Genomic DNA, 27,994 nt, shown 5'->3' on the forward strand with positions numbered 1-27,994 from the left:
ACATCAACATTGAAAAAAATCCTAGTTCATTTGTTGAATGTTATAAACTAAAATTCTGGCCAGATCATGCCCATTGCACCTTTAAGTGGATACTATCTTAACGCCCTGGTTCATTGCTTTCACAAATGACTCCACAAGAAGAAAGCATCAGAGATTTTATTTGAGCTCATGGAGCATAGTTTTGTACACTTTTGGATCCAAAGGCCAGGGTCCATTGTAGACAATGCAATGGATAGAGTGAAAAAAGGGTTGCTACTGCAGCTCATAGTTGCACAATCATTCACACACTCACAGCAAAAAGCAGTAATTACTGTTATGAGGCTGAAAGAAATGTAGAGTAAGCATTTAAAGATAATTTGAACAATTCTTGTTTGGTCCTTGAAAAAACATACATCATTTAAAAATACCTCAGAGATGCAACAGCAATAAATTAAACAACAAGTACAAGTACCTTATCTTATCGTATCTTATCTTACAACAAGTAAGGCATTAGGCAAGTGCAGAATAAATATCGGATGTGTATACACTTCATCGATGGCATATCAAGGCTAGTTTATCTCAGAGGTAGAGAATGTCCATGATAAGACAACAGCTAAAGTGACCACTTTTTCAATACATTTTAAGCTAGTGTCGAGCATTTATCATTTATCATTCTTTATACCATGTAGTTTTTCTTTTCTCAGTTTAAGTCGTACAGGGTAACATATCAGATGAAAATATGGGCAACATTTGCCAAATGTATCAAGATTCTCATAATGTTTTTGCATAAACATGTTTACACAACATACATAAGCACTTGCTATTAAGGCAATAACTTTGATGAACTGCAGTACTGAATGTGGACGGTAAGACTGTGGTTACGGACATCACTTGAATTCAGCCTGGATCACAGTAGAGGCTGTGCAGGTTGAAATGTGCGTGATCTGCAGTTTAGGGGTCACCAAAGCTTTGGAAAATCTATTTGGGTGAAGCCAGGGTCCTTCCTCAGCTCCCAGTATGTGTTGTTGCTCACCCAGGTATCATCCTTTGACTTTCTGTGGAGGCAGAAGAAAAGCGAGGCAGTGATGAATACCGTAGAGGATAGTTGAGGATAGTTTCAATTCTGACACAGGCTGCTTTTACAGTAACAAGCTGCATATAACACTATTACTGTAAGAACACTCACTTTCCCACAGATTACTTTCTCAGTGAGTAATGAATAAATCTTGATATTTAGGCTACCTGAAGAATTTAGGTTGGTGTGTTACGTTGCTCTCCTCCAGGACTCTCCTTCTCTCTCTCTGCAGCTGTTCAAGCCGCTGCTTCTGCTCCTCTGCAGCCTCCAAGTCGCCCTCCTCCAGCAGTCTGCCAGCGAGACACAGACACATTCATTATGCAAAACTGGTTAAACATTCATCTGTAATATTCACTTATGTTCTTTGGTTTTACATCATTGCAGTAAGATAACCTAATTATGGATAAAGCAGAAAAAAACATTACTCAGAATAGTGATGGTCTAGAAGTGGTGTCAATTTTTACTTTGTGGTAAAGTGCTCTTTCTTTCTGTGGTGCCTTGTGTATATTTCACAGATTTTCAAGCCTTAACGTTAGCTAAAATGAGTTTAATGAATCTGAAAGCCTCTGCAGTTACGTGCTATTTCTTGTTTGTATTTTGATCAGAGGGTTTGGCAGCATTTTTTAGACAGCATATCAATTGAAGAAGATACAACTGAGATCCATGACAGATGATGAAAGATGCTCAAATCTTCACTGACAATGAGCTGTTTCTTTTTATATCGATGTCAGATGATGACCTGAATCTCTGACAGAAATCTGTTTTTAACCATGTCTTTGAAATTGTTTTCCTGTTTATTGACTTTTAAGAAATCAGGTTATTAAACGTCAACAACAACCAGGTCTTAAGTGCATAAAAATACAGTTGTTTATTTTCTTGTACCTTTGGTCCACGCGTAGTCTGGTGTCTGTGGTTGGTAGCAGCAGTTTCAGGGATGGATCCAGCTCGTTCAGTTCAATAGCAAACTTGGTGAAACCATAGTACTGCTCAAGGTCTTCTGGCATTGCATCTACATTGCACATAAATAACATCCAATGCGTCAGATGCTTTCACAGGAAGATATGTGATGCAAAAAGGCCTTCAGTGGATTCTTGATAGAAACTTGTCATACTTGCTCTCCAGATGCATGTGGCTGAGGGTGGGTCTCCACAGAAAACTGCTTCCTGCCACTTTCCAAAGAGTTTGTGGACGACCTTCCCTTTATTATCCGTGATGGCTCCCTCCACCTCATTCACACTTGAATTCCAGTATTTTGCCTGGAAACATAATTGGCAGGTGGAGAAGAAAATAGTATTATGCTCTTAGTGTGCATGAGTAGACAGCGCAGGGATCATGATCATGTCCTTTTGCAGTCAGCAGATGTTGCTGTTGTGTAAACCAATCACAAGCCCCAGTGTGTGCTTGACTGGTGGGTTTATTGGGAGATGAAGATGCATAATGAGTTCTGACATGTCTGGACTTGCAACCTTGCACAGCTTCAGGAGGTCTTTCAAATGGGCACACACTAAAGCAATTAACCTTCTCCTCTCAGTAAAGGCTTCCATACATCAAACACTGACAACATGGAGGGGTTCCTGGCGGCATGCAGGTGAAGTGCACCATCTGTGTAGAAGGTTTATGGTCTAATGAAGGGACTACAGCATTTACTGTGCCTGTGGGTGACTCATGTATATGGAAAAATCTTTTTTTTACTGCTTGTAGGTTATAAGGATCAAACCCCCTGGGGTTCACAGAGGGATGTCTACCAACACAAGAATATGGCAAATGAGAGAGAGAGAGGAAAGAAGGAAAGCCCAACAGTACGATGGACCTGGAATACACTATAGACTAATATTGTGGCATATTTATCACTTTATTTTACAGCAGTACTTGACTAGAAGTATTATGCAGGTGCATCAATCCTTAAGGCCTTTAATAGCATTTGTGTTTGAAAGGTGCAATACAAATAAACATGTATTGTCTTGCAGCACCATTTACAAAATGAAGAATTTAAAGTCTTGTGTACCTCAAGTGTATTAAACATTTTTTGTCAACATAGAGGGATAGTTTTATTTTATTTTTTACTTTTAGAAAAGTTTTTATTTTATGGCCCAACCTTTTTTAATAAGGCTTGTGTCTTCTAAAAGGGCATCAATTGCTGCATTAATCGTTGTTGGTAGCTGTATGAAGCCCTGCATACAGCTACTAAATGTAACATTTTTCATGTTTGCCTCACCTTAACAAAAGTGATCTTGCACTGACAAATATCACTGCTGGAGTTTTTGATAGAGATCTCCCCATAGTGCTCAATCCAGCGCTGTCCACTGAGAATGTTGTGGATGCAGGACGTCACTTTGTTCCACTCGTAGTGGTCACCAAAGCTAGAAAGAGGGGGATTAAAAAAAAAACATTCCTTTCAACTTGACAGCTGCGGACATTGCTTCTTAATTGACATGGTCGTTGGATTGTACAGTCTGTGTCTGTCAGGTCCTAGAGTAAATGATAGATGCAGAAGAGACTCACCCCGGCAGAGTGACATGAGTGGTACCAACAGGAACAATCTCCATTGACTTCCCCCAGAACTTGTTCTTACACCTCACATCTACAAAACCCAAAAGGAAAAAAAAACAATTGTTCACATTAATGTTCATCTTGGATGACAAGCAAATCCAATCTCTCCAGACAATGAATGGTTCAGATTAATATCTAAATTCTACTACCTTGCCAGAAGATGAAGTTTTTAGACTCTGCGTGGCAAGCTGAGACTGGTGGGTGATGGCTGACCTGACAATGTTAAGGGGAACAAAAAGCATGCTTTCAGAACATTATTATTGTTATTATACTGTGATTGTTGATGTCACAGAAATTGGGATTCATGCATACCTGCTCTGCAACAAATCGCAAGCCTTTATCCGGCCGGTCACATTCGTATGTCTCCCCCAGGACAGGGTTGAAAGGCTTTCCCCCAGTTCTGTAGTAGCTGGATGCATAGCCTGATACAACGAAAGTAGCTATGTATACCTGTGCAAAGAGAAACCAATACAGTTAGTAGTGCTTTATTTTGAATTTCTTTTACAAAATAATGAGTCACCTCAACTGAGGTGGAGCAAAAGCAAAATTCTACCTTGTGAAAACTTTAAGGATAAAACAGATAATTTAACTAGCTGAGCTATATAATCATTTTAAAGTACCATATATTATTGGTTCATTCATTTTTACCGTAATGAGCAGAGTAAATGTCTGGATAGTTTGCACTGAGCCAAGAGAGCTGATAATTAATCATTATGGGAGGCCAAAATTGCTGCTTACACCAACTTCATATGCAATTAATTTCACATACAGTGTATATACTATATATGGCATTTTTGTCCCTATAACTAGGCAACTTCACCGGCTGTATCTTTTCTACACCTCCCACACAAAACAACATTTAAACAACGAACTCCATCACTCCTAAGTAAGTCAATGCAAATGTGAGCAAAAGTGAAACACTGAAAAAGGCAGAATTTCCCTGCTGGAAATCTGCAGACAGAGATTAGGGTCTTTTGGACATGATGTCCCTGGTCTAGAGGAATAACAGCCAGCATAAAGAAATGGTTTTTCTGGCTCTAACAAATGTGCTTGACAGTCACTTAAAGGGAAAATTGCCAAATATTATGTGGAATGCCTAACCAGTGACCTGCCAGGAGCAAACACCACCTGGTGGGGACTTTTCTCAAATTGCCCTCCGATGCCAACAGACTCTGAATCATTATGCTGCAATGACTGTCAGTGTGGGCCTTTTTTGTTTACTGGTGATGCCAAACCTTGAAAACGCCTCAAAGTGTGTTGCTATTGATGAAAGTTTTACTCCTCACTTGGCAGAGGTGTGCAGACAACAAAGCGCAGCAGGGCCCAGAGGGCTGATGAACATTGTATGATTCTTTTGTTGCTTAACGCTATTGTAAGCTACTTTTTGCCTCTTGGTGAGATGCTGAGTGAATTCAAGTCAGGCTTTTTACGGTAAAAAAAGAGCTTCTGTGTTTTTATTAAATTTTTTTACTTTCTTCGTGGAAACCCCTAAAATACCATTTTATCATTCAACATGGACACATTACATGCACAAGCAGAATGAAAAAAATGGCTTTTCTGTTTCAGGATTTGATGAGATTTCCATCAATTATACCAGCAAAAAAATAGGTTTCTTTTTAAAAATCTTATAACTTAAATTTCACAAAGGGCAACTGCTTCTGTGCTAAAAGTGAACATCTGATCCGAGCAAAACAGACTCTGGCCAAACACTCAAACAGCAAACAGTGAATATGCCATCTCACCATTCGTTCAAAAGGGTCCTGTGTGTGTGCAGCCCTGTCCAGCAGCTCGCTGTACTCCAGCTCCTCACACAGTCTCTGCAGGGTGTTGAGCGGCTCATTAAGTTGTACAGGCATCGCCACTTTGGACAGGTCTTTGCCGATGTTATTCCTGAGGATGTTCCACAGGCTGATGGTGCTGTTGTTGGGGCTGGGCGAGGGCAGGCAGGATCTACGCTGGTAAAGGACATTGCCGTGTTCCACAGAGTCTGGGAGCAGATGGTGTAAGAGGTCAAGACACCGACAGCTCTTGGTGTGATCAATGCAACTAGCAAATATGGAAATTAAGTAATTGAATATGGAAATTAAGTAATTGTACAGAATGGCATCTGAACCCATACAATTGCACTGAGGCGAGTACTGCATTAACATTTTTATTAAATCTGTCCCGTAGTTTACCTGAGTTTGGTCTCTCACTTTCTGTCTCGTTGCTAAAGTTGTCCATGGAAATGTTGTCACTAATGTCACTTATGTATGAGTCCTCCTCTGATACCTAAGAAAACATCAAGACTTTAGCTGATGGATGCATTTTTAATACCACCAACAGAAAGGGATTGGGCAGGTCTCTTTCAAAATCCTGTCATGTCAGCAGAAAATCTACCGCGTTAAAGGAGAATGGTCCCTTGGGGTCTGGTGACTAATTTGTACCTCAACTTGCTGTATTTTTAGATTACAGTAATTAACTTCCATTTTGCCACTGCTTCCGCTCCAGTTGCAATCTGATCTGGCATGCTGCATGAACACTGGAGGAAGAGGAGACTGAAAGGAGGGCTTACTTTAAAACTTAACTTTACGGCGATTGTTTCTCTTTGCAATAGAAAAGCACAGTTTTCACAATGTGCTTAAAAGTTTTGTAGACAGAATTGATGAAATGAAGAGTCATAATAAATGATAGCTCTGGTGGTCATTTTGTTTAATACCCTTCTGTCTGGATTCATTATTTTCTCTCCATTTTTCTCATCAAACAATAGTTGCAGCAAACAAGACAAATAACATTACGTGACATGACATTCACAATAACAATAATAATTCCATTATGCAGCCATAAATGTAAGTTTATGCCACTGGCTGATTCTGAACTGCTAATGGTAACAGTAGAGCTCTCACACTTACCTCATTTTCAGAAGAACTAGCAGATAACAAAACTTCCTGTGCATCGAAGAACTCCGACAAGGACTCTGTGACTGAAGCTCTGCTCTCATTGGATACTTGGTGTACGAGGGGACGGGATTCATCGACAGAGTCCTGTTTCTAGGAGACACAGTGTTTACAGCTATTATTAAGAACAAGACAAGGGCAACATCATCATAGCCAGAAGGGGCAGCAATCATAGAGTAATTGAGATTACAGGACCATCACAATGTGTGGATAATGAGAGTATCAAAACACAAAAATCTGACATGCAATATATTGAAAGAGAGTCACGTATAAAACATTATTTCACAATATAAGTGAAAAAATGTAATATCCTAAAAAATTCAGTCCAAGGTGCACTTTATGTATTGATTGATTAAAATGCAATTTAGTTTTATAGAAGCTTATATTACAATAAAATAAAGAAAAATATAAAATATAGAAAACTGAATTCAAACATTATGCAAAAATGCACATAGATTATCTTTCTTTTTACACAGCAACAACATGTGCCTTCGTTTTAGTGTTAAACAGCCAAATAATGAATTCTACAAATCAGAAGACTTCAGATTTTAAAAATTGTATAAAGAAGGGATCAATTTCACAACATATTGGGAATATATTGTATCATTAACCCTATTTCTACAGACTGTGTCACAATATATTACTGTATTAATTATAAAAGGCCAGCCAGAAGTGTTAGTGTGCAACAAGTGTGCACACCAACTCTACTGTCTGACAAGGTGTTGACAAAAAACAAGATGCACATTCAAAATGAACTCATAGCATTCGTATAATTCTTCTGCAAACAAGTCAAAACATGTAACCAACAAGAAGCCCTTTCCACAGAACCACACATGGAAGTGAGCATGCCTCTGCATCCTTTGCTATTGCTGAAGCTGATTAATAAGCCTAGAGATAATCTCAAAGGAGGCACATTAGTTTTGCACTGTGTGTTCAAACAAATTTCCAGGGACATGATTAAGTAGATCAGCTCACACTCTCTGGGCAGCAAATCAGATTAAGAGTGCAAAGAGCTTCCTTTAGGATATGTTAATGTGACAGGTAGCCATGTGATAGAGAGACACAAGCACAGGACTGAGAGGAAGCACTTTCTTTAAGCAAATAATGGATATTCAAATTATCTGAGGCTGCTGTGTTCCCTGAAAAGTTTGTGGTGAAGAAAATGATGTTCACTTTTTTTATAGTCACTGTCATTATAAAATAAAGTGAGTCGAGTGAGGGGGTGCGGAGGAGGGCAACATTTGTTGAATCAGGATGTGAAGGAAGGACAGCTCATTCATTCTGTGGCAAAGTCAAGACTGCGTGGGATGAAAATAAAGACAGAGATAATAATAATAATTGTGATGGTGGGGGGGAAAGGGAGTAGAGTCACTGCATTCCCTCACCCACCTGCACAGGGGCAGTAAGATTTATTAGTGTGGGCTCTGCCACGTGGGACTCGGCATGAATCTTGCAGAGGCGCTCTCTCAGCTCAGAGTTCTGGGCTAAAGCCTGGGAAAATAACCAGTGTAAACATTGTTTATAGCACACACCCAACAAATAATTCCTTGGAAACTGAATGCTCAGATGAAATCCTTTCTCCCGCTGCTTATTGCCACTGTTTTTTTATTTGAATTTTGATTTTTTTACAAAAGCAGGCTTTAAAACATTCCATTTACCTTCACTGTAGAGCCATGTGTATGTTTTCACCGCAGACATACGTCAGGAGTCCAAACTATATTACTCACCAACCACTGACTATGTGAGTTGGAGAAGGTAGAAACTAACACCCATAACGGTATTTAAAGTAAAAGAAATGTGTTGGTGTAGGGAGAACAGAAGTTCTAATGTGGCTAAAGAAGTCAGCATGTCAATGACTGTGTAAGAGTAAAACAGAAAATAGAAAAAAGCCTTTGGGTGGGAGGCAGCAGCCACAGGAAACATGACTGTTGAACACGGTCATGTTCAGGTGGGCAGACGTCACACCAGCTGCTAGTAATCCCTCTAAGAGGCTCCTCAATGTGTCATACCTGACAACTGGTGTGGGAGGACAAGGCTGCTGAGAAGAGCGTAACAGTCTAAAAGAAAGTGGAATACTGAACTTCTACTGACGGATACCATTTCTGTGTCTGTGTGTGGGATTTCACTTACCGTTGCCAGCGCATTCTTCAAACCGACAACCTGCGGTGAGGTAGGGGGGATTGTTTCGTGGTCGACACAATGTTTTAGTCTCTCTCTCTCAGATGTAAGTGAACTCAGGGCTGTCTTCATGGTCGCATGCACTGCAGCAACAAGAGAAAAGGAGGGGAGCTCTTACTGGAAACCAATTTGCATTCATTTCAGAGAAATGCTGATCCAATAACAGTACATCCAGTAACAAGTCTATCCTACCAGGCTTTTAATAAAATGGAGCAAGTGTGAAATTTTGAGTATCTCAGATCGATATTAAAGCATTGCTGTATCATTAAGCCCATCTCAAATCCTTAGCTTCATACTTCTGAGTGTGGTCACTTAAATGCCAGCAGAATCGACAGCTGTTCCCCTAGGCAAGCTTTAAAAACATTTTACATAAAAAGTGGCAATTGTAATGCCATTATGTAAAACATAAATCAATATAAAACATCAGGTATCTGAATATAAATTTCAATAAGGATTGGCATAAAAATACTTAAGAGCTCTGTTTGCTAAGCTTTGTGGTTTAGAAATGTAAACGTCTCACTAAGCAACAGCTAGGGGACATGCTGTCTCAGTCCTAATGAACTGAGACAAACAACTTAGCAGAAATGAACAGCTGCCATGGTTTCTCCATTGTCACGTACAACTGTTATAAACAAAAACATGGCAGCCATATCGTATATGCAAATAAGACAGCAGGCAGACAGATTTCTGTTCTCAGTTTGTAAAAATATTTTTAAATACCGAATCTATCACGATGATTTGTCATCCTTATAAAAAATACAAAATGGTTAATTAAATTGGCTGAAAATTAAAAGCTCATAATATTTGACTCACAGTTGGTGGCAATGCGGCAGAAGTCCTCCTGCAGCTTGGCCACATCAAAGGTGGAGTCCAGGGATTCAGTGTCGGCCTTGTCATTGGCGAGTGCAGCAGTGGAGAGGTTGGGGTTGGATGCATGAAGGCGGACAGAGCCAGAGGAGATGCAGCTCGGTACCTACAGTAGAATAGGATGAGTAGAACTTGGAGGGACTCATACAAAAAAAGATGAAATATGATCACACTTCATTATCGTGATGTGTACCTGCAGAGTTGTTTTGACATCTTTGTTGTAGTTTTTAGTGCGCCATTTCCTTGGTAGTCTCTTTTCCTTCTTGGGGCTGTCAAATGTAGATGCCTGGAGAACAAAAGGATAAGATATTGATGGTTGAGACACTGAGGAGTTTTTTCTTTAAAGAGGCTTTTCATATGAAATTGTTTTCAGTAAGGTTGCAATGTGTTCTATATTTAGTAGCAAATGACTTGAGGGCATCAAAAACAACACAAGTTCCTCTGCACAACATTCTTAGTCATCAAGTATTTTTGGATGTGATGAGGTTAATTTACTAGCCAGGTTTCTCAGACATAATCCTGAGTTGCAATTATGATGAGTAACCCTGCTCTGCATGTTAAAGTAAAATGAATCGTGAATAACATGCTTACCTGCAGTGCTTGGATTGATGGAGCAGAATAAGTACGGTGCAGGATCTCCATACTCTGAAGCAGGTGGCTGAGCTCCAGCAGGTAGGCCTCACAGACTGACAAGTCTTTTGAGTGTATGAAAAAAAATCCACATGATGATAAAATGGTCAAGAAGTGGAAAGAGAGTAGACAAAAGAGAAAAGGAGTAGAACAAAAGGAGATAAATATATCTATCTGAATAACACATTTTAAGTGGTTAACAACTGAATAAGTGGCAGTCCTGACTCCTGTGTGGATTGTTGCAACATTTTACAAGATCTCTAACTGAGAAATTAATAACTTTATACTAAATAACTGAGCAAAATTTTGACAGGACACATCATCAATATACTAATGAGCTAAAACCGAGACAAACAGTTTAATCAACAGCGCCCTATCTTTATACAGAACAACAACATAATGCCAGCACTAATTTACTTGCAAATTAGACAGCAGGCAGACAGATTTATTGTTAATAACTGAAACATTTGATAAATGGAAAAGACTCAACTGTAACTAGGAGGCTCCTAATAGAGCACAAACTTTCATGCACACTGAATAATTGGATGGAGATCCCACACATAACCCAAATTTTACCAATGGAAATAGCGCTCAGCCAAATCAGATTTTGACAGGTTATCGACATCTTCAACATTAAAAAAGGAGGGAAGCTACATATTTAAAAGTGCATCAGAATAATAGTGAGTGTTAAGAAATCGCGACGGACAGCTCCACTGTCTCACCTTTGGAGCACTTGTCCATGTCGTCAGATGACTGGAGCCAGGCAGCTACTTTGGCCTGGCTGTTGCAGCTTAAAGGGAAGGCTCCTGCAGAATGCACTGTCGACTGCCTTCGTATAGACATGCACTGCAAGAGCAAACACACCCAGAGGTCAATCCAATAACAATTTCCTAATTCATGCAATTCTTCAATAGGAGGACTCTGACCACAATGAATATTGAAGATGAAACAATGAAATTTATGAGCAGAAGCAGAGCAGATTCTATCTTAAATTGACTCGTATTTTTTAATTTACAGCGTGCTGTGTAGTGCACAGTTATACCTTTCTGATAGAGGCACTCTCCGCCATGCTAGGGGAGTTGGGGGAGGGGTAGTGGGGATAGTAGAAGGTCTTCTCAGTAGGGTACATAGCAATCTCATTTTGCCGATAGAGCCGATGGTGACGCAGTTTGGAAACCCATTCATCAAACAGCTCCTGTGACTTAATCTGCAGGGCAGATACCACAATCAGAAATCAACACAAGGACAAGTAGAGTGGAGGAGACGTGAAGGTGGAAAAACACACACAGATACTATAATTCTCCTTCACTCACATAAGGTCATTTTAAAGCCTTGTTCCTTTTTGAGCACCTGTTCTAGGACTCAAAAAGGAATAATCTGATAAATCCATGTTTAACATCACCTCCAGTAAATCTGTTGTCTTGCGGTTTACCTTCAAGTGATAGATGTTTTCCTCAGCATCAAAATCAATGCACTTGGCTTTCTTCTTAATTGCCATGACAGAGAGACCCACGTCAATGCAGCCATGCAGTTTCCCTTTCTCAATCTGCAAGGCAAAGTCAACAAAGTTAAAACAAATGCAACGGGATGCTGTTCAGCTTTAAAACAGACTTTTATACTTATCATCCTTTCATTGGCTCTGGAAGCCCCGGCCAAGCAGAGCCTCTGCATGGCCGATATATAATTAGGTGAAATTTGCAGGTAAAATATTCCTTGTGATAATATCAATGACAATGAGATTGTGAGGGAATTTTTTGTCTACGGGCAAAAGATATTTTGGGAAAGACAGACAGCAGTAAATGAAGACACAAAGTGTCCTTTGTAATCGTCTGTAACTGACAACCACAGCATGCAGGCAGAAGGCTTTTGTACTCACATCAGCACTGCACTTGCCATACTTCAAGATGCCCTTGTCCAGGAAGAAGTATCTCTGTAGGGAGAAGGGAGGACAATGAGTGGATGAGATGCAGCTGGGATGATATGCAAAACCCCTGACAGCAAATCTTAAGTCACCGTTATGACTCTGTGATCGTGACATCTTGTTAATGCATGATGTTAATGTCTTTGCAGTGAGACGTTTGTCATCCCAGGCTCTTGGTTTGCATCTTGTCTGCCTTTATTACTCTTACCCTCACTCTGTTGCAATCTTTCTCCTCCACTCTCTTTGTAAATGTGACTCCTGGTGATATGTTGAAAGCACAAAGACTCTGACTATGAGTCAATACTAAATGTATACAGTTCCATTAACCAACAGGCCATCAGCTAATGCAGCCAGGTAGCATCATCCCAGTGAAAGCTTTTAGACACTCTGACCCTGGTCACATGTGACTCCTCTGTGAGTGAAAGTCATCAACTGCATAAGCTCATTCAATTAGTTTAAAACACAAATGAGTCATGTCAGCATATTTTTAGAAAGGGAATCTAAATGGGTGGGAAATGGAAATGACGTTCAGTGGTTGAGTGCGTCTAGAAACACTTCATAAAGTCTATCAATCTGACAGAAGATTAAGTGGGAGGCAATGTGTGACTTTTAGGAACCTTGCAGTTTAATTATAATACCTTATGCCAGCCCTTCATGGGCCACTTTCTCCTCTTCAGCATGAAGCCGTCGTGTTTCTGGGGCTCCAAGACATTGCTGAAGCCTCCTCGTAGGCCCTCCACTATCTCCCAGCTGTCCTGTGGGCACAGATGGTTTGTGAGAGCTCTGACATGATAGATAGATGTAAGCAGCTTGCGCAGATCAAAGTTGCTGCAAAGTTAGATAACCGTACACTAATGAATCATCCACATAACAGAGTCAAGGTCTCGAAAACATGTAGCGATCTGTGGCTGTTTACATTTTCAGTCTCTCCTTCAATGTAGTGCCAGTTAGTCAGTGGGAGGATGTGGGAGAGTTTCATTGCAGAGTTTGACACACTACTTTCACCTCATGGCCTCATTTAGAAAATTAGCTTACCTGTCTAATCTCAACTCTTCCCAATAATAATTTCCTGACTGAGATTAGAACGCTCTATCCAAATCCGCCTGCAAATAAAGAGATTAAGGTGATATTTCATCAGAGACTAATCCGGACAGCTCTGTTATGTTCTTCAGCAGTGATAATTCCAGGAAGGCAGCATAAACAGAATACCCAGAGGGTTTTGTAACATCTTTATGGACACAGAGAATATTGCATTATTTAGAGTTTATATTGCTTTTGGCTGTTTTGGCTCTTAAAAGTCGGAAAAATAACCCCTACACTATTCCTATATAATACTTTTTTAATAGAAACTAGGGGTATTTAGTCTGAAAATACATGGGCATTTACCAGGGAAGGACAAGCCCTTAGGAGCAGAGCTGGGCTAATGGGCGAATTTGACACAGTGGCCACACTTGTGTGTTGCAGTGTCACGTGATGCACACAGGCTCAAAAATACTTTCCCCCTTTTAAATCATAATGAAAAGGAGCAGCAGCCAAAAGGAAGTCAACCAGCTCATTCAAAGAAAGTCTCTATCATTCATGCTCTAAATGCTTTTCCAATGCACCCGCCAACTTTCATTGAAAAAATTTGGCACCATCTTGAAACAAGGGAGGGTCAAATGAAATATACTACTGAGTTGCACTGAGAGAAATGAAGGCTGCAATGTTTTTTTTGTTGTCATTTTTGTCTTTATTGACCGATACAGTGTAGAAACAGTCAGAAAAGAGGTTGCGACAGATGGGTTTTTTTTAAATGCAACAAAGGTCCCCTGCTGGAATTTAACCAGAAACATTAGGGTCATATGGTCAGCGTCTTACCCACGAGGTCAACAGGATGAACCCTTGAACATTTAAAAAAACTCTGACTCTTGTGAGTCTCCAAATTTTAAGGAAGTGAAATGCACAATTTCTTGAGTCATTTATGGAGCAAAAATGCAAAACATTCCAGTTGGCAGTTCACGCTATCCAAACATGATGCTGTGCTTCTTTTTTTCTGTTTCATACCATTGTAAACGGAATATATTTGTGAACAGTTACAGGAACAAACTGATTCATGTTGAAAAAGTTGTACTTTAGGATGATATCTTAAACTTCCTGACTATTTCATGTGGGACAAAAACTCAAGCATAAAAAATGTTCACATCACAGCTATCCAGAGGGACTTTGGGTTCTTGGCAGAGGTGACTCTGTGTTTGTTATCTCAGTATGTCTCTGAATGTTCCAGTGTATAACAGCTACGGCTAAACAAAATCAGTCAAAGAGGCTTGCTCCTGTAGGTGAGGCCGTCTAAAATAAACCCTCATTTCTGCAGGGTGTTGGGGGGATGGAGAGGGCGTGGCCTGTGGGTTGTTCACTTTCCCTAAGGCACTCGTCACAGCTCTGACTGACACACTCACACAGTGAGTCAGTGTCACACACTGCTGCCTGGGCATTTTTCCTCAAGGTCGAGAGATACTTCCAGAGATAACTGACAAGAAGTGGACTGGATGATGAATGTTAGTTAGAGTCTGATGGTGGCACCTTGATGGTAGCCTGTCATCAGTGTGTGAATGGGTGAATGATATGTAATATACTACTGACTGTAAGTCGCTTTGGATAAAAGCGTCTGCTAAATGACTGTAATGTCATGTAATGTAAAGAAGACATGTCTGGTTACAAGGTTAGCTCTCAGCTACAAGAAAATTGTAAATCATGAATCCAAAGTTGTCCTACATGATGTACACCCTGCTGCATATAAAGACATTTTGGGAAATTTGCTCTCTTGTCGAGATTTGGATGAGAATATTAATACCACTCTCATGTTTGTACTGTAAATATGAACCTACGGCCTAAAGATAGTTAGCTTGCCCAGCTCTGTTGAATGGTAAAAAATTACCATCTCTAAAACTCACTATTTCACACATTATATTATATTTCTTTAGTATAAACCGAACAAAAACAAAAAACAGATTGTATAAAGACAAGTTGTGGTTAATGTTATGGGTTCCAGGAAGTTACTGCACCCAGCGTAGGAATAGTGTGGCACATTACCCCCTGTAAACAGCGATGTTCTAATACTTGTTTTTTGTACGAATAAAATAAACATATGTATAATGGATTCAGGTTTGAGCTGGTTTTAGAGGTGTTTCCATGTCTTTAATCTTAATCTGAAACTTAGAGTGAAGCAAATCTCAAGCTTATGAGGTCTGAAACAGCCATTTTGATGAAATATATATAAATATATTTTTGTTTGTTTATCCAGAGGTACTTTGTGAATTAAAACACTTTTTCAGTCTCTGTATTTGTTGTAACTCTAAAGTGAAAGACCACTAGCGTCTGTGGGTCCTGTGGGCAGGACTGGAGTGGACCTTTATTACTTTCTTTTCCAAACAGAAAAGCTGCTGCGGGTAAAAAAAACATTTAACAGTCTACTGCCTGCAAATGCGAATGCAACAACAGTTTGTTCTTTGTGCTAATGTCTTCACGTGTTAGAGAACTATAATTTTAAGGGATTGTTGCAAATTTGCATTTTACTAATTCAGAGGTCTGGAAATGTGTCCACATTTGGAAGAAAATGATGAGGCCGTCCCCTCCAGTTTGCACTCATAATGAGCCAAATAGAGCCCTGCGAGAACATCTGAGAAAACCCCAGGGCCTATTGGCAAAAGTAATTCTCCCATAACACAGAAATCCCTGAGGACAGGCATTACCTTTTTTGTATTACTTTACAGTCAGAAAAAAAGAATGTGGAGAAGCCAATTGTTCAAACTTTTCAAGTCTTGCAGTGTGAACACTGTGGTGTGTTACCTGTCGGCTGTCAAGTTTGGATGAGGCGCTGCTGTTGCTGCGTGACACGGAGGATATCTTCTGGGACATTGCTGAACTCCGCTCCTCAGTTCCCATCTCTGCAGACTGACCAGTGCAGGCTAAGGCTGGAGTACCAGGACCATTCCTCTACTAAGAGCAGATGGGGTGGAGATGGGGCTAAGAGGAGAGAGGATGGAGAGAAATATTGCTTTAAGAGGCAAGCCCTTTAAAAGCCTTTTAGCTCTGTCCCACTGAAAAATTCATTAGGTTATTTAGAGTAATTTGTTTTCCATCTTCACGTTGCAGAATATAGGATGCAATGAGAAAAGTGCAAAACTATGAGATGGCAGATTTGAATAATTCATATCTCACCCTTACAGAGAGTGATGGATTGTTAGTATTTAAGAATCATACGAATCTAAACTACCCACTAGAAGTATGTGCGTACAGTACAGTGCAGGAAGATGTACTCAAATAAAAGTAGCAATACTGAAATACTTGCACTGCAATTCATGCCTTAGGGAAAATGTGCCTCCAGATGTTTAATTAAGGAAAACTACACGATCACTATCAGCAAAATGTGCTTGACTGTTTGTTGGAACAAACAGGTACTTGAAGATGTCACCTAATGCTCAGGGAAACTGTACCTTGAAATACATGACCAAACATTATTTGATTAATTAAAAACAATAATTTGACCCTCATTATTACATTAATGTGTAAACAGCTGCATTGACATACGGTTTAGATTATCTAAAAGTTTAATCTGCAAAGTGCCTAAAGCCGTCAGATAACAGTAGTGGAGTAAAATCTACAGCATTTCACTTTGAAGTTTAGTGGAGTAGAAGCATAAAGTAGCCTAATATTAAAAATACTCAATAAAGAACAAGCTCCTCTAAGTCGAACTAAAAAACAGTAATAGCTCTTTCTTTGATTTCATCACATTGTTCAGTTTTTCAGTAACTGATCTCAATCACAGGACAGTGACGAGGGAATAAGCGCCACATGTTAAATATGCAGTGAGATGTAACATATCATTTTAGCAGTGTGAAAATAAATAGGCCTCTTTAGTAAATGGCAACCCTCAGTCAACGGCCACACTTCACACAGACTAATTAACATTATGTTCATGGTCCACCATGTCAGCACATACAGCCACATTCTGCTAATGTGAGTGGTTTGTCACAGTGTGGAAAGCTAATAAACAAGCAGGAATGAGGTGTAGATCATGTTGGTCCAGGTGGGAACATGCAGCAGGTCATTAGTTTAGCTTTACTGAGGCTGCACAGAGGTATTGAGTTTGTGGACCATTAGGTCTGAGATCATCACTTCATTAATAGTCCATCTGGGCGATCTGGGAGACAGAACGCCATGATTATATTTTGCCTGAATTTTTTATTTATTACAGTAGTGTCTATGTATTTTCATAGATTTTAATATACTGAGTAGGCAATATTTTGAACTAAACATCACAACATTATTAAGGACATATTCCCTCCTATTAAGTAGTAACATGGTCTGACAAATGTATGCAACATTCTACATAAAACAATCAAACCACTGTTCAGTGTAGGGCTGCAAACAGCGATTAATTCCCTTAGAAGATTTATCTATTTTCATTTAATCTATTGAATGATAAAAACGTAGTGAAAAGTGCCCATCACCAGTTTCTAGAGCCCAAGTTGACCTCTGCAAATTTACATGTTTTGTCAAAACAGTTTAAGGTACCTAATGTACAATGACATAAAACAGAGACAAGAAAATCCTCAAATCGGAGAAACTGTAACCAGCAAATATTTGGCTTTTAGGCTTGATAAAGCTAAAAAAAGTGTTTTTGAACTTTAGCACTTTTTGTTCTACTGTAATGCATTATCAGGCATGCAAATAAACAAATTAAATGAATGATTAGTTTTAATTTCTCATTAAAGTTTTACTGGAATTACAAAATGAAACTGAATTTAGTTAAAACTATGACACAATGTGATCGTATCATACAATAAAATTAATTAGCATCCAGTCCAAGATAGAACTTCGAATATTCTAATAAAAATACAGTCTTACACAAAATGTGCTTGAAACTTTGCTAAAAGTGGACCTTGTGTTAGATTTGATTTTGTCTTTCCCCCACTGAAACATTAGATGATCATACAAATAGTGTCTACTGCCGGCTCCCACTGAATCAGACACTCCATGTATTGGCAACCACTTTGAGGCAGCACCAAGGTTAATCACATTTTCCCTCACTAGCAAGCTTTGTGCTGCATTAGGACCACAGTCTCTTGTGTTGGACAGACAAAACCGTAGTCATGTGAAACCTGTCTTTCCGACGCTCTGTCTGTGAACCATAGGCCGCGGTTTACACTGACAAGAGCTCAACACCCCAAATGCAGCCACAACAATGGATCAAAGTCACTGGACACACAAAAAGACCCAACCGCAGGACAGCGCATCTAGTGCATTTTGTCAGCTGACCGAAACCAGAACAGCTAAGCTACAGACAACCATGATTTATGAGACACTCAATGTAATCCATCCATCCACTCCATCCTCTCCATCTCCTATGATTTATTCATCAACTTTCCACAGATCACACCTGCTATGCGTAGCTCTGTCACACCGTCACTGATCAGGGCATCCTTTCATCTGATATAACAACACCACTTGTCAGGCTTTTATTGAGGCTACAGCAGTATTAGACCGCTCCAGTAATTACCCTTTATCCCTGAAGAGCACACGCTCTTTGATAGCAATGAAGAAATGCAGTAAGTGATTGCAATAAAACTATATTAGATAACAGTCACAGGGGTCAGGGTAACTGGTGGTATGTTTTTTTTTACTTCACTAACCAGTTGTTTCTGTAATTTACAGAAGAACCACAAGGAAACAGATATGACTGTAATATGAAAATATGAGATAAAAACAGCGTCTAACATGAAGACAGTGTAAGTCACACATAAGTGGTTGTGGCTCATGCTAATGAGGAGAACAGTCATACCTCAGACCACAGCTTGGTGAAAAAGGGGGGACGCTGACAGGCAGTGAGTGCTGAGTGTGCTTGTCCAGTGGTCAAATAAACAGAGGATCACATGAACACTGACAGCTACTGAGGACAAAAGATAAACACCAGTCACAGGGAAAGTTCTACTGTCATCAAGATGGCCTCCCTTTCATGTATGAATGCACGACTGCTGTATTTGAATAATAATGCATTTTGTAATATGATATGATGATGAATAAGATGGTAATGACCTTTTACAAAGAATGATTGTGATCCGATAATATCGAACAGGCAGTATGGACAAAATCCATATCAACATACATCACAGCCACACAATTCATATTCAATATATTCAGTGAATTGGTATACCAGGTTTTAACGGACAATAAGTGAACACTTTTTAAATCATATACAGTATACTCTGTAGTGTTCAGACTACAAATCATTACAAATCTAAAGCTGGCACATTTTTAGTAAGATGTAACTTCTCATTAACCAGTCAGACAGTTCACTGTGCATGCTTATGATATCTTCAGATGACAACTGTTTAATATGAAGAGATGAACAACGCCTTTTTCTGGTTTTGATAATATTACAGAAAATACAGAAAGATATTAGAGTATGTGGCATCATTATACATCTCTCCAGACTCCCTGCATTTAACTGTAAAGCAGTAATTTATCTGAGTGACAAGCTTACTGAAGTTCAGTCTATTTGTAGTATAATATATAAGCACTCATTTAAATCATTACTGGCAAGTTTGCAGGAAATGCTTAACCCTGCAATCTTTGTTAAAGGAACAGATAAACACACAGATGTTCTTTTCTAAGTGTCTCTTATACCAAACGGCTAAACGAGTCACATGGAGAGGTGACAGACATCTCTTGAATATTGCAGTAAATTGTGGGTGGGTGGAACTTCAAATAATGACAAAAACAGCGTGACACTTGTAAGAGACAGATGCGTAACTAGCGGGAGCTTTAAACTCAAAGCTGTCCTGCTTTTCCCACCTCACAGAATCATCATTTATTGGAAAACCTCCATTTGACCCCCCTACTGCAGCAAAAAGACTGCATCTTAAAGTTTCAACTTATCTGGGGAAGCAAAAATTCATTTTTGTGAAGGCTCCAGGGATGGCAATGTCGGCCTCTTGGTCCAGACTGAAATATCTTTGTTACTATTAGATGGATTACCAGGACATTTCATACGAACAACCTCTGACCTTTCCCCTAGCGCCACCATGAGTATGACAATTGTGGTCTTTCGTAAGCGTAATGTCCAGACAACTATTGGATGTCGTGAAATTTGATAACCGCCAATCATGACTCATTCAGTTTGAAATGTAATTACTTTGTGATCAACTGAGTTATAATTTAACACCACCGCAGATCAACAGTTTTAATTGTCAAATACTTTGGTTTATGACCTTCAAAACTAATGACATTCCCATCAGCATCACACTTTTTTTCCCAAACGTTAACATGCCAACACTAAACTAGAATGATGACATCTGAGCATGTTACGTAACAATAACGTTGCTAATGTTAGCATTTTGTCAAAGCAGCACTGTATAGGCCTTCAGCCCCGGACTATGTTTTGAGGGTGTTTTATCTTTAATTAGATAGTAATCAACGATTATCATTTTCGATCTATAATGTGAAAAAACATGATTTGGTCTTATGTCTTGAAATCCCTTCTTGTCTAACATCCTAAAATAGTGTATCACACAAAACAGATTAAAGCAATGAATACTCCCAGGACGCTCACAGGCATTTTATAGATGGCTTACAGGCATTTTCGTATCACAATTAATCATACTATTACAATATATTATGAGTCAAACTCATTATGTCCACTTCCAAGAATGTATAATGTGTGCAGGTGCTGACAAAAGAAGTCACAAGCTGCTGATATTTCATGCCTTTCGAAGATCATATGCCCAGTTACGTAACTTGGGCGTTCCAGAAAACTGTCAACATATTCTTGGTCAGCTATAGACCTAAGTTGATGTTATAGATGGCTTAATGTCCTTTTAAGCTGCACTAACTAGATTGACAGAAGCTGAAAGCCCTCTATTACATTCTGCAGTTCATGTTGCATATGTTCGTCTGTCCTTCCACTGTCTCCAGAGTCTGCCAAAGGCCTGACAAGCCTAGCAGGCTTTCAGGCATCATTATGATGTGACTCACCAGAATAAACATATCATGGCTGAATGGTAAGGCTTTCATAGCATATAGAGTCATGTTTGCAAGAATGAGAAGAAACACTGATGCACTAAAGGGACGCAAAGAAGTTGGGTTGAAAGATACTTTTAAAAACACAGTGAAAGTAGTAAAATAGATTTTAGGAAGACATGACAATGATAAAGTTTGGTAATGCATTGTAAATTTAGATGGAATATATAATATTACCAAGCAGAGAAGAGAACCTTTAAATACATAAAGGTTTACATAATCTTTTAAATAACAATTCATATGCAAAACTCAGCTGTAAGAGTTGAATTATATTTTAATTCAACTCATAAAAAGCAGTTGCTCAACATGTTTATGAGGCCTTTGTTTATAAAATAGCCAATGTTTATGTATAAAGCAAAAAAAAAAGCTTTTATTTTACTGGCTTTTCAGCTTGAACTGAATCTGATTTTATTTCCTTAGATGTGTGACCGCTGGTTTGATGAAACAGAAGAAAAACAATGTTGATTTAAAATTGCTCCATGAGGCAAAGAAACACTGTAAGATTCCCTCTGGTCTTTTTTTAGCTCAGGAACAATCAGAATAAACTTGACAAAACAAATGGCTTCTGCATTCAACAAACACCTAACATGGTGTTGTTATAACCAGCTTATCTCTACAGTCCACCAGTCGTTCTCTGACGGATCATTTCTCTCAATACAAAGCTCTTTAGCCACAAAGCAAACTCTGGTGAGGCGAGTAGCCTATCTTTCCTCTAATGCTGCCATCTATCCATCTGGATAAACAAAAATCAGAACCGAAACACTTACCGTATTTTATTTGCCTTTAATCTTCCTCTGCAGGATAAAGTCATCAGAAGCTGGTTAGTCATGAGCACAGAGATTATTCTTCCTGTTTGCTTTGGAAACAGCACAGTCATTAAGAACATCTTCTGATAGCTGCTTCCCACCAAAGGTGACACAGTGGGCTCTCATTTGCTTCGTCTTAAACTTACCACTTTAATATCAGTAATGTTATTACATCTGAGCATTACCCTGCTGGGATGATGCCACAGTCTCCGTGTGAAATGGAAAACAACTCCTCCTTGGGTGGGGAAGAGAAACCCTGGTATAAAAGGAGCTAAGGAAATGGCGGGATCGGAAATCAGCAGTAAACAATATTCTCTGGTCAGTGGCCACTACTCTGACCACAATGAAAAAGCTTGTGATGTGATTTAAAATTGAAATAAATCTGCATTTTATTATTCCATATTTCTTTGCTTTGAACGCAGCAACAAGCTGATGTAATGTCCCGCAGGGGGAAAAAATCTACTTAAAAATGCTGAATATTTAATGTTAGATTTCAAGTACAGTAAGAATTAGACATTTTGGAAAATGCCCTTATTTGATTTCTCAAGAGAGTAAGAGAAGAGGGTGGATAGTGGTATCAATGTTTGCATCTAACTCTCAGCAAGACAGCTATTAAGGGCATTTCCAAAGATGTCCATATGTAATGTCTAACTTTATATTTAAAATGTAAGCTATTTCAAACATACTAGCATTCAAAATGCAATTTTTCAGACTGTCAGTCATAAAATTGAAAATGTCTCTGTCAACTGCACTGAATGAACACTTAAAGGTCAGGCTAAGATGTCAATTTTAAACGTCTTTAAATACAGATAATTAAGCACTGTTCATTCTCCTATCATTAGTATCCCATCATTTTCAGTATGCAAATGAAAATGAAATGATGATTACACCATAAACACTAGCTGGGCTCTGACAAGGCACCACAACTCAAATCTAAATGCATGGATTTTCAGATAAGGCCCTTCAACAGGCTGCAATCAGTCAAGTGTAGAAGCAACGATGCTGAATCTGAATCATCTTCTCATCCAAGTCTGAAGAGTCATCATGGAGAGTAGAACATGGGCAACTGCACAGGAAACACTCCAGAAAGTATCTTGTTTTTCCCCTTGTGAAAGACACTTTTATCAGCTGCAGCAATCCATTGCCATCTCCATTCATTGCTTCTGCACTGTATTCTTTCCCAAACAGACCTGAACAGTGTAACTGGGTCTGCAGAATCAGAAGTATGTCTTTCTTTAAAAAATATTAATGTAGAAATATCAGTATGGCAGCACCCAGCAAGCCACTAGCTCAGATAACTGACACAGAGATAAAACTGGCTTCCCCCCAAAATTAAATCAATTATTCATTGATACATCTCTCAACCAAGCAGGGTAACGTTTGCCAGCCCAGGTCTGCATTTACAGCCACACCACACAGATGTCTAAACATGCCCCTTAATCAGCTTAAGGCATCGTGGTGGAAGTTTGCCATGGCCAGAAGGAGCCACTCCAAATACCAGGCTCACACTGCTGAGCTTAAAGCATGCACGTCTGTCTTCGCTATCTGCAATCTTACATTTTAAACGCGATAAAATGGAGTTTGAAGCCTTCTCTACTCAACATATTCACCGCCAAGAGAAAAATGATTGCAGAGTTATGGTTTTAATAATGAGAGAGAGGCAGATAGAGTTCCTCCCCGATAACTTCCTGCAGCATAAGTTTTTTCATTCATGTTTACTAAACTCTGACATATGTCAAGCTTCCCCACACACTCTCACAAACGCATCCTGTTAATCAACCACATCCTTAACTACTCCCCCCTCTCTCCATCACTATTTCTCTCTGTTGTCTGCTCCGAGTGTGACAGAGGTCCTCTCCTTTGTTATAATCACAGTGTGTGGGAGCCTGAAAGACTCATAACTCGACACCAGCTCATTAGGACGCAGGGCATAGTCACAGCTTAGCTCAACACTCACGAACAAAAGAGTGGGGAAAAAACATAAATGAGTAAAATGCGCTTCTCCCTTGCCGGCTCTCCTCATATGCAACAACTTGCGCGACATCACGATCCAGCTTTTGCTCTCCCACATAAAAGATTACAGTGCTTCCCATTCAACCACTGCTCTGATAAGGATACAAAAGCAGCAACTCCACCTCTATCCTGATTTATTCCAGGATAGAGGATGATGAAATGTAGCTGGTCATTGTCATTGTTAGCATGCAGATCCTGGCTCATAAGAATATAGAAAAAAATAGGCCTAATGTGAACGGTTTACAAATACTGGAAAGAACATCTGCACTGACCAAGCAATCTTTAAGTCTTTTGGGTGCAGATATATTTAGACATGGCATAATTTTTTCATCACATTCCATTTATGGACAAACAGATATGAAGTCTGACTGAGAAGAGTAACCACATCTTGAGAGATTTACTTCATCCCTGGACTTGAGTATGGAAGAGGTCACAGTATGACTCCCTGTCTGTTAAACTAGCATAGAAGATAAACGGTCACAGCTCGAGAAACTGATTCAAACTGTAGCTGACATGCTTCAGTGGCTTTGTGGTTTGACATCAGTTGTATTTTTGGTCATCATATTTGCAGCATGTGCTTTAGTAAGTATTGGTGTGATCACATGTCACCAACAGAACTTTGAAGTTGGTCTGCCTTTTCTATTTGTAGAGCTTTAATGACCTAATTTTCTGCAAAGTAAGAGACATGTATAAACCCACAGTGACAATTTCACTATATGATCCTAACGATAAACAAATATTTAACATTCTGGCTTGATTTTAATGACTGAATCCTATTAAAAATAAAAAAGAACATTTGTTTGTCATTTTAATGTTTTAGAATGTATTTTTCCTACTTATAATACATATGAAATGATTTAAGAAAGCTGTCACTGTATACCAACAAGTATAAAAGTCTACAGCCATGCTAGCAGCTCTGTGAGGCTGTAAGGCAGAGCGGTGCTTTAAGCAGAATGCTGCTTTAATGAGCATGCTAACATGCTCACAGTGACAATACTAACATGCTGTTGTATGGCAGGTTATTTTTACCAGGCTCACCATCTTAGTTTAGCCTCTTGCATGCTAACATTTACTAATCAGCCCTAAACACAAAGTGCAGGTGAGGTTGATTTAATGGCAATCCACCCAATAGCTGTTGAGATATCTGCATCAAAGTGGTGGAACAACTGACAGACAGACATTGCCATCCTGAGAACAAAACCTCTAGCATGGCTAAAAACGCCAGAGGACAACCAGAAAAGCAGCACTGAGAACCGTCCATGGCATACTGCACGAAATGTCCATGTCTCTAGAAACTCTAACACTAAATACAGTTCTGTTTTTTTATCTGTGGAGATGAAACTGTCGGTCTCTGTTAATGAAATCGGATACTGCTGGCCTACTCCTGGGAAAACAAACACTGGTCAAACATCATTTTGAAAAGGGATATATTTGTCAAATGAAATCCTTACAATAGTGAATCATTATTGATACTCTTTTTTAGGTAATAGTTCAGAAGATTTAGCTCATAATTTGAATGACATTTAGAAGCCAAGACTGACTTACCGAATACCATTCGTCCAAATGTATAAATAAGTAAATATGCCGCCATTCTGTACGATGACAATTAATTTTGATTAATTCAGCCCCTGAAAACCAGGATTATATGGACGTTTTGGGGCGCGTCCTTTTGTTTTAAAGTTAGTGCTGCACCTTGTTAAAATTTCATGCTGTTATCTGGCAGCCTCTTACAGAGTTATGAAAGCAGCCCTCCAGCTTCCCTCAGCCGCTCTAATGCCTGAAGGAGGATGAATGCAACCTGCCATTAAAAAACATCACTAATGAGATAGTTCAAGTCACTTTGACTGTAAAAGATCAGACAGACAGAATGACGTAATATCAAGACAGTCTGATCTTATTTATTAAATACAAGTTAACTCTAACATTATTGTTATTTCATATATTCAGTCCTTGCTACTGTTAAGTCCCATCACCATTTTTGTCAATTTCTAGCAACCACAAATAGTATTCAAATTGAAATGTAAGAAAAAGCAGACATAGTTAATAAAAGAAATGTCTCTGTTGGATAAAAGCACATCTACCTGTCAACATGTGAAACCACATGACCTATTAATGGTAATCTACATGTGAAACCACATGACCTATTAATGGTAATCTACATGTGAAACCACATGACCTATTAATGGCAGTCGATTGCCTACTCAAAACCTGCCACATGCACAAGATGCTATTTCTCCACTTCCTGCATTATTCACTAGCTGTTTAGAGGAGCAGTTTTAAACAGGTTACTGTATAACTTGTAATACTTTTTTTAGGTGTTTGCACAGTCTATAGGTTGTGCACATTTATTCAAAGATTCATTTTGACACTGGGGTAAAGCTGAAAATACTGTGGAGGTGACCTCACGCAATGCCAAATTGCTATTTGGAAAAATGTCTTGCACAGACAGAGAGTTTTTATTTATTTCCTGCTGCTGCATTCCATAAATGATACTGATTCCTCTCCCTCACAGTCTCCCTGTGTCTAACTGCAATCACTGGTTTGGGTGTGTTAGGAACGAAAGCTGCAAGAATAACAAATTTGCCAACAAACAAGCCTCAGAGCCGGGTGAACACAGATGTACAGTGTAAAAAGAGAAGTGGTCCACATGCTGATTTGACCTACCCCCCAGGCGTTTTTTAAAGGAGCATCTCAAAAAGTAACGTTTCTAGTCTCTGAGAATTTGTCCACTGTTTGTTATTTTGTCCTTCACCTGTAAACCAATCTGAGGCAGGATGTGCTCACTATCCACCTTATTTACTCCGTGTCATGTCAGAAATGTTTCATAGAAACTCTCAATGGATCCTATTGAGCCTCCCATCCACACTAACCCATTTAGACACACACAGCCAAAGCAGCCCCTGAAAAGCCTGCTCTGTTGCACTGTTGACACAACACCCAAAAGAGCTGAGATAACCTTGTGTAAGTCCGAAAATTACAGCTCCTCTGTAAGTGAGCCACAGTAACAAACAGAAAAGCTTTGACATAACCAAAGGTTTTAGGCTTAACAGACATTTGACTGGAATTTTTTGGCACAAACACCTATATTCAGCATTAAAATCACTGTTATTATGGTGGATTTACATAGAATAGTAATTATCTTAGAGTATGCTAATAACTGGGATACACATTCTCGTATATCTGGCATCTGCATGGTAACAGAAATATTGTAAATTCTCCACATTCCTGCTTTTTGCTCCAAACACTGTGTGAAGTATGATAGGCTGAGCTCAGAGCTCTGATTACATCTGAAATGGATCCTCTGCTCACTATCACACACACCTACATCCACTCAGCATGAGAGACTCAGACACTCATACATGCAGGCACATTATTCATACTTTTGGCTTGTGGCTGAGTTTTACTGATAGCTGATAGCTTGCTTCTCTTGGTTGATTTATATAGAAACAGTAAATCCTCCACAACTTGTCTTTACTTGTCTAATAACGGAGGAAGGGAGCGCAGAGTTACCATGGAGACTAAAAGGATATTTTAGTGTTTATTGTACGAATCACATGTTATGATCATAACAGCAATAACACAGAAGGTCGACTGCTTGGAAACCCCAACTAGGGAGTTACTTTACTCAGAAATGTTACTGCGGTTTAACTGCTATGAAATGTTCAGTTTTACATGCTGCCTCCAAGAGCAAGGAAACAGGAACTGCAATGAACTTTTAAATGCACTTGACTTACTCAATTGACATGATTTCCAAGAAATCAATATATATATATGCAATATATTTAAAGACAATTTCATTCTACTAACTAAAGGAGAAAAACGCACTCACCTTGACAAAGTTACAGATGCGAATTCCAGTTGAGATGCTGGAAACAGAGATGAGATGTCTGTCAATCACCCAGAGGAGAGGACACAGTCTGTCAATCACCCAGAGGAGAGACACAGACTGTCAATCACCCAGAGGAGGACACAGACAGTGAGG

General features: G+C 39.2%; 1 protein-coding gene across 3 annotated transcripts; it reads right to left on the reverse strand.

Annotated features, from left to right (window-relative positions):
* Positions 1–155: 155 nt before the first annotated feature.
* osbpl3b (oxysterol binding protein-like 3b) lies at positions 156–27,985 on the reverse strand. 3 transcript variants are annotated; one of them, XM_054621111.1, is made up of 23 exons: positions 27,842–27,985; positions 15,962–16,138; positions 12,775–12,891; positions 12,092–12,145; positions 11,648–11,761; positions 11,258–11,422; positions 10,938–11,061; positions 10,177–10,280; positions 9,779–9,871; positions 9,532–9,691; positions 8,671–8,801; positions 7,930–8,031; positions 6,496–6,627; positions 5,782–5,875; positions 5,347–5,591; positions 3,917–4,054; positions 3,754–3,817; positions 3,557–3,635; positions 3,270–3,414; positions 2,166–2,310; positions 1,937–2,063; positions 1,222–1,344; positions 156–1,034 (listed from the first exon to the last, which is right to left on the reverse strand). In XM_054621111.1, the coding sequence occupies exons 2-23, from the start codon at positions 16,055–16,057 to the stop codon at positions 938–940; spliced, it is 2,649 nt and encodes an 882-aa protein (XP_054477086.1). In that variant the 5' UTR covers positions 16,058–16,138; positions 27,842–27,985; the 3' UTR covers positions 156–937. The 3 variants fall into 3 exon arrangements, with proteins under 3 accessions (XP_054477086.1, XP_054477085.1, XP_054477087.1); XM_054621110.1 differs by having other exon boundaries at positions 6,496–6,633; XM_054621112.1 differs by lacking the exon at positions 7,930–8,031 and having other exon boundaries at positions 6,496–6,633.
* Between the last annotated feature and the right edge of the window lie 9 nt (positions 27,986–27,994).

The sequence above is a fragment of the Anoplopoma fimbria genome, chromosome 20, assembly GCF_027596085.1.
Source record: "Anoplopoma fimbria isolate UVic2021 breed Golden Eagle Sablefish chromosome 20, Afim_UVic_2022, whole genome shotgun sequence".
In the NCBI taxonomy this organism is placed as follows: Eukaryota; Metazoa; Chordata; class Actinopteri; order Perciformes; family Anoplopomatidae; genus Anoplopoma; species Anoplopoma fimbria.

What these genes read in the sequence shown, in the direction of transcription:
- osbpl3b (XM_054621110.1), bottom strand. Translation starts at nt 16,057, where the DNA reads ATGGGAACTGAGGAGCGGAGTTCAGCAATGTCCCAGAAGATATCCTCC. An exon ending in ACTCATGTCACTCTGCCGGG is followed by an intron (nt 3,415 to 3,556) that starts GTGAGTCTCTTC and finishes CCCTCTTTCTAG; the next exon opens with CTTTGGTGACCACTACGAGT. An exon ending in GCAAGATCACTTTTGTTAAG is followed by an intron (nt 2,311 to 3,269) that starts GTGAGGCAAACA and finishes TTATGTTTCCAG; the next exon opens with GCAAAATACTGGAATTCAAG.